The following is a 15,777-nucleotide window of genomic DNA, read 5'->3' as shown; positions in this document are numbered from 1 at the left end:
AAGGGCATGATCACAGCTCACTGCAGCCTTTATCTCTCAGGCTCAAGTGATCCTCCCATCTCAACTTCCTGAGTAACTGAGACTACAGGAGTGTGCCACCATGCCCAGCTAATTTTTTGTACTTTTGGTACAGATGGGGTTTTGCCATGTTGCCCAGGCTGGTCTGGAACTCCTGGGCTCAAAGCCATCTGCCTGCCTTGGCCTCCCAAAGTGCTGGGACCATAGGTGTGAGCCAGTGCACCCGGCCTTGCTCTGATTTCTCTATTGGCGTTTAGTACCTTTCATATGCAGGCTTTGTCCCACCCATCCCATGTCTTTCCCCTACTCCTTATACCCACCTTCTGTTCAGCTGACTTATCTCCCCACATGTGCCCAGTTCATTCTGCCTCTGGGCCTTTGATCATGCCACATCAGTACTTGGGTCTGAAATGCCCTCTCTTCTCCCCTCTGCCCTGTTGTTCAAACCCAGCTGGTCCCAGAAGACTATTTGTATGGCATCTTTCCCTTGAAGCATTTCCTGCTGCTCCAGCCTTCTCTTTCTGGGACTCCTGTTGCTCTTAGTATGAGCTCTGTAATTTAGCTCTTAGTTCTTCTGTGATCATCTTATCCCCTTAACCAAATGGTAACTTCCTTAAAGGCAGGGAATATTTATAGTTAATATTCCCCACATAACACAGTGCCTATGATAGGAACTCAAAAAGCAGTTGTAAACTAAAATGGAAGATGACTTGCTTTTAAACCTCGTTGAGGTAAGTAAATGTGCCAGTTTATCTAAAACTTCAGAATTCTCACTTTGCTTAAGGTTTGCCTTGATCCATCTTGTGATGTCTTACCCTGAGTCACCATGAAGCTGTAGCTGGTAGCCAGGCAGGGTTCTCTCCCCAGTGAATCCTTAGTTCTTAGTGCCAGTGACTGCTGCAAGCACTGAGGATTGTTGGACTCAAGCCTCTGGGATGGGGCTCCCTAGGTTGTGGTGGAGGGAACCTGGTTGGAAGAAGAACTCTGTGCTGACTTTCTGCTTTGTGTCCCCAGACTACAGCATTCTAGATTGTATTTACAGTGAGGCAAACCAGACCTACTACGTTCTGGATGTGATGTGCTGGCGGGGACACCCTTTTTATGATTGCCAGGTAGGGATGGATCCTCCTTTTGTGGCTCTTCCTGTCTTCTCCTCTCCTCCTGGGAAAGTGGCTCAGCATGTGGGTTTGGTACGTGACCAACTGCTTGGTGTGTACAGGATGTGGTATATCAAGAACATTATCTAATGCTCCCTGCATCTTTAAGTGTGTTTAAATTAGCTTAGTTTTAAAAGAGAAATAGGAGGAACTAAGAGAAACATGCAGTTCTTGAGAGGAAGAAAGAGAGAACGGCAGGGGTGTAGGCTGGAACTTGGTAGCAGCTGCACCCACCCCCTTATCTCTCTCCAGAGTATGGGAGGATTTCTGGCAGTGAAGATTGTGGGGCAAGGGGGTGGGGATGCCACCTTGTGCAGGCAGCCCCAGGAAGAGAAGGTGGAATTGAATGTAAGTCACCATCTACTAGACTCCTGCAACCTCCACTCCTTCACCAACCACATCCTGACCCTGAAAATGGCAGGGCCTCCTTGGTATGACCCAGAACCTCAAATCTCAAAGGTTAGCTCTAGGAGGAGACTTTTCAAGTGAGGAGAGGCCCCAATATTCTCCCCTTTAGTTTCACCATACCCCCAACATTTTACTATTGGTGATTCTTAACAGGTAACAGCAGCAGTCATCAGGTGAGGCTGACTGAGCCCCACAGGCCTCCATCCCTGTTAACAACACTCTCCCCGTCATTGTCTCAGTTGTAGAATGGTGGGTTTGGGGGTTTTGGTCCTTCCTTTTGCTCCCTGTCAATTAGTTTATCATAGTGGTTCTCAATGTATAGTCTCCGGACCAGGCATATCAGAACGTTGTAGAAATGCACATTCTCAGACCTGCTGAACCAGAAGCTATGGGCCTGAGGCTGATGTGTGAACAGGCCTCCAGTGATCTCCATGCAGGCTGTTGCCATAGGCTGCTTCTTTCTAAGCCATTCCCACATACTAGATTTCCAAAACACGCTAGGTATTGGTACTCAGAATTCTAAGGTGCATCTCATTCAAACAATAACAATCAAGATGTGCATTGCTAAGCACTTTCTGCATTAGCTCATTAAATCCCTTACAACACGTCCTTATTGTAAGGTAAGTACTATTATTATCCTTTTTTTCCTTTGAGACGGAGTCTCGCTCTGTCGCCCAGGCTCTGGAATGCAGTGGTGCGATCTGGGCTCACTGCAACCTCCGCCTCCTGGGTTCAAGCACTTCTCGTGCCTCCACCTCCTGAGTAGCTGGGATTACAGGCGCTTGCCACCACACCCAGCTAATTTTTGTATTTTTAGTAGAGATGGCGTTTCACCATGTTGGCCAGGCTGTCTTGAACTCCTGACCTCAAGTGATCCACCCACTTTGGCCTACCGAAGTGCTGGGCGTGAACCACTGCACCTGGCCTGTCCTTGACATATAGATATGGAAGCTGAGATGCTAAGAAGCACAGGTCTTAAGTACCTTGCCCAAGTGTAGAACCAAGCCTACAACTCAGAGCATAAATTCAATCTAGAACATATTTTCCTTTAATTCTGCTGAAGGATATTTTATTACATGTATTCACAACCTATAAATTTGGTAACTAAAACCAAATATATTTTTATAATTTAAACAAAAGACTGTATGTATCTTTTTAAATTTCCAAAAGCAAAATAATTTAAAAGAATGAAGAGGCCCGGCAGGTGCTGTGGCTCACACCTGTAATCCCAGCACTTTGGGAGGCTCGAGGTGGAGAGATCAAGAGGTCAGGAGATGGAGACCACCCTGGCCAACATGGTGAAACCCTGTCTCTACCAAAAATACAAAAATTAGCCTGGTGTGGTGGTGGGCGCCTGTAGTCCCAGCTACTGGGGAGGCAGGAGAATCACTTGAACATGGGAGGCAGAGGTTACAGTGAGCCGAGACTGTGCCATTGCACTCCAGCCTGGGTGACAGAGCAAGGCTCCATCTCAAAAAAAAAAAAAAAAAAAAAAAAAAAATAGCATGGGGTGTTTTTGTTTATATTAGAGTTTGAAATGGAAAGTATTTCATCTTTCTGTTTCCCTTCTCTGTGGCAGACTGATTTCCGGTTCTACTGGATGCATTCAAAGTTACCAGAAGAAGAAGGACTGGGAGAGAAAACCAAGCTTAATCCCGTAAGTCCTGGTGTTAGGATCACAGAGTTCCTTATAGGGAGTAGTGTGGATTGGTTTGTTATCTAAATATAATCATTATGTATGAAATGATCTTTTTTTGAGGCAGCATGGTATAAAGGGAAGAGTATCAATCATGTAGATCTGAATTCCGTTTTTGGCTTTTATTATTACTAATTTAACATCCTATGTTCTCACTCATAATTGGGAGCTAAGCTATGAGGATGTAAAGGCATAAGAATGATACAATGGACTTTGGGAACTCTGGGGAAGGGTAAGGGGGGTGAGGGATAATTGGGTGCAGTGTACCCTGCTTGGGTGGTGGGTGCACCAAATCTCAGAAATCACCACAAAAGAACTTATTCATGTAACCAAACACTACCTCTTCCCCAAAAACCTATTGAAGTAATAATAACTAAAAAAAGACTGAAAAAAATTATTACTAGGTTAAGTTAATAATCTCACTTACCCTTAGATTTTCCATCTGAAAAATAGGATAATAACATCTAATTTACAGGGTTGTTATAAGAACCGAATTATATAAATATGCAAGTCCTCCTAACATAATACTTATGGTAGGCACTCAATAATAATCAGTGATTTAAATATGTGACAGCTATTTTCAGGGCATTTTATTAGCCCTGCAGATTGGCATTTGCTTGGATTGCTTACAAAAAATGTTAAAGCCAAGGGCCAGGCACTGTGGCTCATGCCTGTAATCCCAGCACTTTGGGAGGCCAAGGCAGGTGGATCATTTGAGGCCAGGAATTCGAGACCAGCCTGACCAACATGGCAAAACCCTGTCTTTACTAAATACAAAAACAATTAGCCAAGTGTAGTGGTGCATGCCTGTAATCCCAGCTACTTGGGAGGCTGAGGCAGGAGAACCACTTGAACCTGGGAGGCGGAGGTTGCAGTGAGCCAAGATGGCGCCACTGTACTCCAGCCTGGGCAACAGAGCGAGACTCTGTCTCAAAAAAAAAAAAAAAAAAAAGTTCAAGGGAATTGGACAACCAGTTATAGGAGAATAAATATGATCAGTACTTTCAGTGATGTTATTATCATGTAGGTCCTGGAGGAACATGCATTGAGGAAGGGGAAGGCTGCTCTCTCTAAGACACTGGTTTAAGTGCTCTATGTATATAATCTCACTGAATCCACACAGCAACCCTATGAAGTAGATATATGCTGTTATTATCCCATTTTACAGATGGGAAGATGGAAGTATATGGAGGTTAAATGATTGGCAGAATGGGATTCAAACCAAAGCAATCTGACTAGAGTTTGTAGTTCTAATCACTTAGTTATGCTGCTTCAGTCTAAAAATCCTTGCGGGTGTGAAAAGGATTTCCCTAGCCCTTTATTAGTGGTAGCTGTCATGGGGCCAAGAGAATAACACACAACCACTCAACCTAGTACAATACAGTGGTTCTCAGTCCTCACTGTATGTTAAAATCAACTGGAGAGCTTTTTTTTTTTTTTTTTTTTTTTTTTTTGAGACAGCGTCTCGCTCTGTCACCCAGGCTGGAGTACAGTGGCGTGATCTCGGCTCACTGCAAGCTCTGCCTCCTGGGTTCACGGCATTCTCCTGCCTCAGCCTCCTGAGTAGCTGGGACTACAGCCACCCTCCACCACGCCCGGCTAATTTTTTGTGTTTTTAGTAGAGATGGCGTTTCATCGTGTTAGCAAGGATGGTCTCGATCTCCTGACCTTGTGATCTGCCTGCCTCGGCCTCCCAAAGTGCTGGGATTACAAGCGTGATCCACTGCACCCGGCCCACTGAAGAGCTTTAAAAAAATAGCTGGGCCAGGCCGGGCGCAGTGGCTGACGCCTGTAATCCCAGCACTTTGGGAGGCCGAGACGGACGAATCACGAGGTCAGGAGATCAAGACCATCCTGGCTAACATGGTGAAAACCCATCTCTACTAAAAATACAAAAAATTAGCCGGGCATGGTGGAGGGCACCTGCAGTCCCAGCTACTCGGGAGGCTGAGGCAGGAGAATGCCGTGAACCAGGCAGGCCGAGCTTGCAGTGAGCCTAGATCATGCTACTGCACTCCAGCCTCGGTGAGGGAGCAAGACTTTGTCTCAAAAAAAAAAAAAAAAAAAAAAAAAAAAATACCTGGACCAGGCACAGTGGCTCACATCTGTAATCCCAGCACTTTGGGTGGCCAAGGCAGGTGGATTCAGAGCAGCCTGGGCAACAGGCAAAACCCCATCTCTATAAAAGAAATACAAACAAAAAAATTAGCCAGGCATGGTGATGTGTGCCTATAATCCCACCACTTTGGGAGGCTGAGATAGGCGGATTGTTTGAGCCCAGGAGTTTGAGACCACCCTGGGCAACACAGCAGAACCCCATCTCTACAAAAAAATACAAAAACAGATTAGGCATGGTAGTGTGCGCCTATAGTCCCAGCTACTTGAGAGGCTGAGGTGGGAGGATCACTTGAGCCCAAGAGGTTGAGGCTGCAGTGAGCTGTGATTGTGCCATTGCACTCCAGCCTGGGTGAAAGAGCGCAACCCTGTCTCAAAAAAAAAAAAAACAAAAAAAACCTAGATCCCACCCCAGACCAGTTCAGTCAGAATCTCAGGGTAGGGCCTGTGCATCAGTAATTTTTTTTTTTATTTTTATTTTTTTTGAGATGGAGTCTTGCTCTGTTGCTCAGGCTAGAGTGCAATGGCACAATCTCAGCTCACTGCAACCTCTGCCTCCCAGGTTCAAGCAATTCTTCTGCCTTAGCCTCCCAAGTAGCTGGGACTACTGGTGTGCACCACCATGCCTGGCTAATTTTTGTATTTTTAGTAGATACGGGGTTTTGCCATATTGGTCAGGCTGGTCTCGAACTCCTGACCTTGTGATCCACCCTTCTCGGCCTCCCAAAGTGCTGGGATTACAGGCGTGAGCCACCACACCTGGCCAGCATCAGTAATTTATTTTTATTTATTTTTTATTTTTAGAGACGGAGTCTTGCTCTGTCACCCAGGTTGGAGTGCAGTGGCGCAATCTCGGCTCACTGCAAGCTCCGCCTCCCGGGTTCATGTCATTTTCCTGCTTCAGCCTCCTGAGTATCAGTAATTTTTAAAAGCTCCCTAGATGATTCTTGTATGAAAGAAGGTTGGGGCTGGGTACAGTGGCTCATGCCTATAATCCCAGCATACTGGGAAACTGAGGTGGGAGAATCCCTTGAGCCCAGGAATTTGAGGATGCAGTGAGCTGTGATTGTGCCACTGCTCTCTAGCGTGGGTGACAGAATGAGCTCTCATCTCTAAAAAAAAAAGGGGAGGGAAGATTGGGAACCATGACCTAGTAGTTAAGAGAGTAAGTAGAGGGAACTGGTAGAGAAGGATGAGACTGAAAACTTTTCTTCTTTGTTTTTTTGTTTTGGCTTGGTTTAGTTTGGTTTGGTTTGGTTTTTGAGACAGGGTCTGGCTCTCTCACTCAGGCTGGAGTGCAGTGGCACAATCTGAGCTTACTGCAGCCTTGACCTCAGGCTCAAGCGATCCTCCTACCTCAACAGCCTCCCAAGTAGCTGGGACTACAGGTTTTTCTTCTTTGACAGAGATTTTCTTTTCTTTTTGCTTTTTTTGAGATGGAGTCTTGCTCTGTCACCCAGTCTGGAGTGCAGTGGCATGATCATGGCTCACTGCAACCTCCCCTTCCTGGGTTCAAGCTATTTTCCTGCCTCAGCCTCCCAAGTAGCTCGGACTACAGGCACATGCCACTATGCCTGGCTAATTTTTGTATTTTTAGTACGCATGGGGTTTCACCATGTTGGCCAGGCTTGTCTTGAACTCTTGACCTCAAGTGATCCTGCTGAGTTTGCCTCCCAAAGTGCTGCGATTATAGGTGTGAGCCACTATGCCTGGCCTGACAGAGATTTTCAATTGCTTGGGCCAATATCATTTATAACATGTACTAATTCCTTGTTCTAATTTCTATTTCAGTTTAAATTTGTGGGGCTAAAGAATTTCCCTTGCACTCCCGAAAGCCTGTGTGATGTGCTATCTATGGATTTCCCTTTTGAGGTAACGAAACCATTGTCTTTATTGCCTTGACATGATGATAGGCTGCAGAGAGACGTAGTTACACAAAGTCTTAAAATATTCCTTGATTGTGCTGTGTCAAAGCATCAGAATGGGACAAAGCTGATTCTGGAGAAAGGAGATACTTGCTGCCCTTCAGAGCCTGAGCTCCACCCCTGCTGGATAATTCAGAATGCTGGCACTGGAAGGGCCCTTAATGGACAGCTCGTCCAACTCCCTCATCTTACAGATGGAGAAACTGAGGCCGGAGAAACTGAGGCCCAGATAGGAGCAAGATTTGCATGCCTAGATCCTTCTTGTGTGCCTCCTCCTACTGTAAGCTGAGACCCAGGTCCCTGGTTTGGCTGTCGTGGCTGCTTGTAAAGTGAAGGGGCTTCTGTGACTGAATGACCCCAACAAATGTCCAAACCCCTAATCCTTTTCTCACCAAAGAAGATGGCCCTTGGGGACAGCAGCACTTGCTGAGCAGGAGCATGAATCAGGTGACCACCTCATTCCAGTTTGCTCAGGACTTGCCCTGTTTTAGCACTGAAAGTCTCACAGCAGCCAGGCGTGGTGGCTCACGCCTATAATCCCAGCACTTGGGAAGGCCGAGGCCGGTGGATCACTTGAGGTCAGGAGTTCAAGACCAGCCTGGCCAACATGGCAAAACCTCGTTTCTACTAAAAATACAAAAATTAGCTGGGCGTATTGGCACATGCCTGTAATCCCAGCTACTCGGGAGGCTGAGGCAAGAGAATCGCTTGAACCTGGGAGGCAGAGGTTGCAATGAGCCGAGATTGAGCCACTGCACTCCAGCCTGGGCAACAGCGCAAGACTCTGTCTCAAAAAAAAAAAAAAAAACAGAGGCTCCCCAGTCCTCGACAGTCTTGTCAGCCTCAGAACCTGCAGTTACCTTCTCTAGGCTCAACAAGCACATTTTCCTTTGCCCATCATTCCCTTAAAAATTCTGCCTTGGCCGGGCACAGTGGCTCACACCTGTAATCCCAGCTCTTTGGGAGGCCGAGGCAGGTGGATCACCTGAGGTTAGGAGTTCAAGACCAACCTCGCCAACATGGTGAAACCCCGTCTCTACTAACAATACAAAAATTAGCCAGGCATGGTGGCACATGCCTGTAGTCCCAGCTACTTGGGAGGTTGAGGCAGGAGAATCTCTTGAACCCGGGAGGCGGAGGTTGCACTGAGCTGAGATCGCACCGCTGCACTCCACTCCAGCCTGGGCAACAAGAGTGAAACTCCATCTCAAAAAAAAAAAAAAAAAAATCTGCCTAGTCACTGCAAGCATTTGCTTGAACTGGATGTAATTTTGTATAAGGATCACAGCTTCCTGAATGAGGAAATGGCAAAGGCTGAGTTGCCAGCATTTCCGGGAGTCAATTAAGAAGGTGGTAAGAATACCATCTTTATTTATAACCCTTATGCCCCAGTGACAATAAATGCTTTTTAGAGATGAGTCACTGAATCATAGAAAATAAAATGTGGGACTGTAGGAGGTCTTCCCGTTGAGAAAAACTGTTTCCCAGAACATGGCTCACAAACAATTTAGGGGGAGATTTAGGCAACCAACAGTAGCCAGGGAAGCAGGGCATCTGGACAGCCTGTTTCCCCTGTGCGCAGCAGTCTGCTGCCCCGGAGGGGCCTGTCCAGTTCCTCTGCTTTTCATTCCATGCACACAGAGCTCATCCACCACAACACAGACTCCTAAGTGGTGGAAAGTCCATGGAATCTGGGGACAGAAGACCAGAGTTCAAGTTGAATTCCTGCTTCCTTCTCACTGTGTGTTTTAAGGAGGTCCTCAGAACTCCCTGAGTATGAGCAGCCCCATCTCCCAGACACCGTCATGGGTAAGATAGCAAAATAGTGGGCAGGAAAGCACTCTGTAAACAGGAAAGTGCTATTTATGTTTTTCTTTTCTTTTCTTTTTTTTTCTTTTTTTGAGACAGAGTCTCACTGTGTCACCAGGCTGGAGTGCAGTGGTGCGGTCTCAGCTCACTGCATCTTCTGCCTACTGGGTTCAAGCAGTTCTCGTGCCTCAGCCACCCGAGTAGCTGGGATTACAGGCATGTGCCACCATGCCTGGCTATTTTTTTGAATTTTTAGTAGAAATGGAGTCTTACCATGTTGCCCAGGCTGGTCTCAAACTCCTGAGCTCAAGCAATCTGCCTGCCTCAGCCTCCAGAGTGCTGGGATTACAAGCATGAGCCACCACGCCCAGCCAATGTTTTTATTTTCTCAAATTTAGTTTTCTAGGCCATTTCTTTATTTAGAGAAACTGCATGTGTGAGAAGCTGGGACTCTTTCCTCTGTCAGTGACCCAGAAAAAGGAGTCAGGCCACAAGAGCTGCCCTTGTGTGTATAGGCTCTCCTGGAAACATGTGGCCCCAGAAGTCATTTGATCCTCAATTTCCCCCCATCTTATAGGTAGATGGACTTCTCTTCTACCACAAGCAGACCCACTACAGCCCCGGAAGCACCCCCTTGGTGGGCTGGCTGCGCCCCTACATGGTGTCAGATGTCCTTGGTGTAGCTGTGCCGGCTGGCCCACTGACCACCAAGCCAGACTATGCTGGGTACCAGCTCCAGCAGATTATGGAGCACAAGAAGAGCCAGAAGGAAGGCATGAAGGAGAAACTCACACACAAGGCCCCTGAGAATGGGCACTATGAGTTGGAGCACCTGTCTACCCCCAAGTTGAAGAGTTCTCCCCATAGCCCAGACCACCCTGGAAGCCTCATGGAGAATTAAAGAGGGAAGCCTCCTTAAGGAGCCACAGGATGGTACCTGGCCCCAAAAGGAATCCTGGGGAGGAGGACAGTGACAACAGGTGACTTCATTCTTTAGAGTGAACTTTCCAAACCCAGTCCAGCTGGAAACAGCTTATCTATAATCTGAAATGCTGGCTCAAACAGTTATGGGGAGGTTCCCAGATTGCATAGCATTCAGATTGATTTGAGCAGCTCCTACTGTGATAAGTGTATCCCAGATCCACAATGTAAATATATGTGATTTGTAAGAAAGAACTGGTTTGTGGTTCATAAGCTTTAGATAGCCATGAATCTCCCCTTCCCACCTCAGTCCCTGGGCTACTTCAACCATGGCTGTTCAAGTCTTGGCCCATTTCACTCTTTTTAGCGCTCAAAGATTCTGCTGAGTTTCCAGTTGCTGCTGCCGAAAGGTTTTACCAGGAACTGCAATTCTGGGTATTTGAATATGTTCCCTCTTCTGAGAAGACAAGTGTGATTTTCTTTGGTTTAGACATTGCCAGAGATAAAATGCAAATGTAGTTCATTCACTCCTTCAGCAAACATTCGTGCCTACCAGGAGATAAGCTTGTCCTAGGCCCCTGCCAAGTAGAGGGGTTATGGAGGTGGACAGGACTTAGTCCCTGCCCTTGAGGAGCTCACACTCCCATGAGAAAAAGAAGCCCACCAGGACAGTTTGGGAGAAGAGGCTGGAGAGAGCAGGTTTTAGATTTTGTGTCATGGATGAAGGGAGCTAAGAAAGTACTTTGAGCAGGCAAGGTCCCTTGAGATTTGTGAACTAGAGCTCTTTGGCAGCTGTGAGAATGGAAGATTGTGTTGGAAACTAATTAGTTTCTGCTTTGTGTTCAGGAAATGGATCCCACTTCCTGTGGCTTCAGTCAGCTCCCACATTGCTTCCCATGTTTCTAGGACTCTGTCATGGATACAAGTACTTCACCATTCCCTCCAGCAGCACTAGTGTCCTGTGGACAGATTTTCACAGGGATCCAGGTCAGCTCTTGTCTGACATGCAGTGGTCCCTGCATGTTGATTAGTTCTGGGAACAGATTCGGGCAGAGGTAGTAGTTATTTGGAGCCTGATTACACAACTTCAGTACATCCAGTGGAACTAGTCTTAGTATCGGCTCTTAGAGAGTTGCTCAAGCTGACCTTGTAAAATTGGAGAAGGAAGACTCCCCCCTCCTACCCTCATCCATTGATGATCCTGCAGGCTGCAGATTCAAGCATTTGCCTACATCAATAAGCTCTTTCCTGAATTTAGGTCAATTCTGTAATAGGAACATTGTGTTCCTCTTGCCAAGGAGCGTGTTGTAGGTGCCTAAACATTTAGTCTCTGTTTGATAATTTTCTGAGTGCTCTAGTCTGTGCTATCAGCAGCCAACCGTATCAGTTCAGAAGCTGTGCTTGCTAGTGTCAATAGTGACTTGGCCACACTCTGTTCAGAAATAATCAGGTCTGGAAGGACTACTTCCCCAAAGGGTGCACACAGGCACTACAGGCACACACACTCTGGGGACAGCTGCATGAATCAAAGGATATATCAGCCAAAACAAGCACAACTTGATTTTTTTTTATTTTGAGATGGAGTCTTGCTCTGTTGCGCAGGCTGGAGTGCAGTGGGATGGTCTCGGCTCACTACAACCTCTGCCTCCCCAATTCAAACGATTCTCCTGCCTGACCCTCCTGAGTAGCTGGGATTATAGGCGTGAGCCACCGTGCTCGGAGACTATAACAGCTTTCAATGAGGTCTGTGAGTCCTTGCGGCAAATTATATAACCAGAGGGTAGTCTTAGGGGTCCCCAAACCTGCAACTGGTATCAGAAGTAAGGGTAGTCTGTGGACTATTCCCTGAGTTTGGGAAATATATATGTAAATACATAAGTGTGATAAAATATTATAATCACTGTGAAAGGTGGCTGTATGGATGGGGAGGGCACAAAGAATGGCTACTCTACCTGCAGAGGAAAATGTTCAAACAGGTGTCTTTTGAATGGAGTCTTTCAAAGATGAGTAGGTATATCCATCAGGTGAATGAAGTCAGAGTGGGGATGGTGTAGGGGAAAAGTATGAAACAGATGCGTTTATACACAGAACTGTAAAACAGCATCACTGAAACGTAGGCAGCAAAGGAGGCAAGGTAATTTATGAGGCTGGAGAGATATACTAAGGTCAGGTCATGAATGAACTTGCATGGCAGGATGAGAAGCTTCACATGTATCTTGCAGTCAATGGTACATCCTTGAAGTAACATGATCAAACTTATATTTTTAGAAAGAATCACTCTGCTATGGCAGGGATGGATTCAAAGGGGAAAAGACTAGTGGCAGGGAAACTAGGTAGGAGGATCTGGCAGTACCCTATGAGAGAGATGATGAAGGTCTGAATTAAGGTTGTAGAGGAAATGGAGAGGTGGGAATTAAAGGACATGGTGACTCACTAGCTGTGAAATATAAGAAATGGAATCATCATTCTGATGATTCCTAGATTCCTAATATGGGTGACTGAGTGCCACTAGCAAGGACAAGGATCCCAGGAAAAGCACGGTTGAGGGGGATTGAGGAGGAAAGGTATTGAGTTCAGTTTGGGCCATGCTGAGTATTAAGGTGACTGGAGATGAATGGCAAATAGATAGATACAGGTCTGGAGGTATCAGCACATAGATGGCAGCTGAAGTCGGGTAAGAAAAAGCTGGGGAGATGTCCCTCAGATTTGGAAAACAGGAGACCACTAGTCCTTTGAGAGGACTTGAAGTGGCAGGAACAGAAGTCAGATTTCAGTAGGTTTAGACATTAATGAGAAATGACCAAGTGGAGAAATAGCAAATGTAGATAAATCACCGCCAAACACAAGTGGATTAGGGTGACACAAACTCTTCCAATGCAGCCACTGGAACTCAGCATGACTTTTCTCAGTTAACGTTAAGACTGTAGGCCGGGCGTGGTGGCTCACACCTGTAATCCCAGCACTTTGGGAGACCGAGGCGGGAGGACCACAAGGTCAGGAGATCAAAAGCATCCTGGTTAACACGGTGAAACCCTGTCTCTACTAAAAATACAAAAAATTAGCTGAGTGTGGTGGCACGTGCCTGTAGTCCCAGCTACTCAGGAGGCTAAGGCAGGAGAATCGCTTGAACCCAGGAGACAGAGGTTGCAGTGAGCCGAGATCGTGCCATTGCACTCCAGCCTGGGCAACAGAGTGAGACTCAGTCTCAAAAAAAAAAAAAAAAAAAAAAAAAAAAAGATTGTAAATGCATAGGTGTGGTAAAATATTATAATCACTGTGAGAGCTGGCAGTTTTTGTAACAACAAAAAAAAACAGAGAATGAGAGAAATATGACCAGGGGACACACTGCTATTCAATGATCAATAGATAATACTGGCTTCTCAGTTAAAAATGTAAGGGGCACTCTGAGATAGGTCCTTCAAGCTGCCATTCAAAAATATCAAGTTGTGCTTGTTGATAATTTTGGCTAATATATCCTTTGATTCAATAAGACTACTTATTCTGGATCTACTGGTTGAAAACCCTGGTCTTTTCTAGGTAAATGGATTCCAGCAGTACTTGAGATAAAATAGGTGATCTCAAATAGTGGTTCTTTGCTAACTCATGCCAAGCTGCCCCTCCTGCCAAGGCAAGCAAGGTAGGCCATGGCAATAGTATCAGTTAGGGACCAGGTGTGATGGCTCAAGCCTGTAATCCCACATTCTAGGAAGCCGAGATGGGTGGCTCACTTGAGCCCAGGAGTTTAAGACCAGCCCGGGCAACATGGCGAAGCCCCGTCTCTACAAAAAATACAAAAATAGCCAGGCGTGCTGGCTATAGGCCCAGCTACTTGGGAGCTGAGGTGGGAGGAGAATGTGATTGGCCCGTCTTGAGTTATGAACCTGACACTTGACTAAGGGAGGGCAATTATCCCAGACTATAGCATCACTCAAATATATTGCATGGGAAGATGACTCTACAATAAAAAGAAACTGGGGGCTGGGCTCAGTGGCTCACGCCTGTAATCCCAGCACTTTGGGAGGCCAAGGCAGGTGGATCACCTGAGGTCGGGAGTTCGAGACCAGCCTGACCAACATGGAGAAACCCCGTCTCTAATAAAAATACAAAATTAGTCGGGCATGGTGGTGCATGCCTATAATCCCAGCTACTCGGAAGGCTGAGGCAGGAGAATCGCTTGAACCCGGGAGGCAGAGGTTGTGGTGAGCCAAGACTGCGCCATTGCACTCCATGCCTGGGAAGAAAAAAGAAAAGAAACAAACAAAAAAAAGAAACTGGGTGCTGTTTAGAGGGCTGGCTAGAAAACTAATATGCAGTCATAGCAACCTATAACACAACCATCTTTTTTTCTTCCTTTTTTGAGACAGGGGCTCACCCTGTTGCTCAGGCTGGAGTACAGTGGTGCAATAATAGCTTACTGCAGCCTTGACCTCCCAGTGATCCTCCTGCTTCAGCCTCTCAAGTAGCTGGGATTACAGGCATGAGCCACCACGCCTGGCTAATTTTCGTATTTTTTTTAGAGACAAGGTTTCGCCATGTTGCCCAGGCTGGTCTCAGACTCCTGAGCTCAAGTGATCTGCCTACCTTAGCCTCTCAAAGTGCTGGGATTATAGGCATGAGCCACCATGCCCAGCCAACACAACCATCTTTAAAACAGGTGGCAAGAGGTGGTTTAATAATCCCTAAAGAAATATGACCAGGTGGAGGCCAGGCGCGGTGGCTTATGCCTGTAATCCCCGCACTTTGGGAGGCTAAGGCGGGCAGATCACGAGGTCAGGAGATCGAGACCATCCTGGCTAACATGGTGAAAATCCATCTCTACTAAAAATACAAAAAATTAGCCGGGCATGGTAGCGGGCGCCTGTAGTCCCAGCTACTTGGGAGGCTGAGGCAGGAGAATGGCGTGAACCTGGGAGGCAGAGCTTGCGGTGAGCCGAGATCAGGCCACCGCACTCCAGCCTGGGTGACAGAGCAAGACTCAGTCTCAAAAAAAAAAAAAAAAAAAAAGTAAGAGACACTCTGAAACAGGTCCTTCAAGCTACCATTCAAAAATATCAAGATGTGGGCCGGGCGCAGTGGCTCATGCCTGTAATCCCAGCGCTTTGGGAGGCCGAGGCGGGCAGATCATGAGGTCAGGAGTTCGAGACCAGCCTGGCCAACATGGTGAAACCCTGTTTCTACTAAAAATAAAAAAAAAATTAGCTGGACGTGGTGGCGGACGCCTGTAGTCCCAGCTGCTTGGGAGGCTGAGGCAGGAGAATGGCATGAACCTGGAAGGCAGAAGTTGCAGTGAGCCAAGATTGCGCCACTGCACTCCAGCCTGGGTGACAGAGCGAGACTCCATCTCAAAAAAAAAAAAAAAAAAAGGCTATTATAGTCACCATCGCAGTTTAATCACAGTGAAAGGAAACAGAGTAAAGTCGTCCAAGGGAAGAGATGCATGGAGCAGAAAGCAGGAAAGTTCCAAATGCAGAGCTCCCAGTGGAATCATGGACAGAGTTAATTTTCCCAGTATGTGTAACAACACTCACAGAGTATTGCCAATCAGGCAATCTCACCTGAGCTTTGATGTCCGAAGATTTTTGTTGTTGTTGTTGTTGTTTTGTTTTGTTGTTGTTGTTTTGAGATGGAGTCTCACTCTGTTGCCTAGGCTGGAGTGCAGTGGCATAATCTTGGCTCACTGCAACCTCCACCTCCTGGGTTCAAGTGATTCTCCTGCCTCAGCCTCCCA

At 46.6% G+C, this 15,777-nt stretch overlaps 1 protein-coding gene across 10 annotated transcripts in view; it reads left to right on the top strand.

Moving 5' to 3' along the window:
* The window catches only part of SNUPN (snurportin 1), a 28,078-nt gene extending 17,774 nt beyond the window's left edge, over positions 1 to 10,304 (top strand). For 6 of the 10 annotated variants that reach the window (XM_030814815.1, XM_030814812.1, XM_030814811.1 and 3 more), the window contains exons 6-9: positions 1,033 to 1,130; positions 3,163 to 3,252; positions 7,186 to 7,266; positions 9,706 to 10,304. In XM_030814815.1, the coding sequence (XP_030670675.1) occupies positions 1,033 to 1,130; positions 3,163 to 3,252; positions 7,186 to 7,266; positions 9,706 to 10,029 (593 nt within the window). In that variant the 3' untranslated portion in view covers positions 10,030 to 10,304. The remainder of the gene's footprint in view (positions 1 to 1,032; positions 1,131 to 3,162; positions 3,253 to 7,185; positions 7,267 to 9,705) is intronic. The other 4 variants (XM_030814820.1, XM_030814821.1, XM_030814819.1 and 1 more) reach the window with 1 other exon arrangement.
* The last annotated feature ends 5,473 nt before the right edge of the window (positions 10,305 to 15,777 follow it).

This window comes from Nomascus leucogenys, chromosome 6, assembly GCF_006542625.1.
Source record: "Nomascus leucogenys isolate Asia chromosome 6, Asia_NLE_v1, whole genome shotgun sequence".
NCBI classification, from domain to species: Eukaryota; Metazoa; Chordata; class Mammalia; order Primates; family Hylobatidae; genus Nomascus; species Nomascus leucogenys.
Note: the sequence above shows the minus strand (reverse complement) of the source record. Positions and strands in the feature narration are given on the sequence as shown.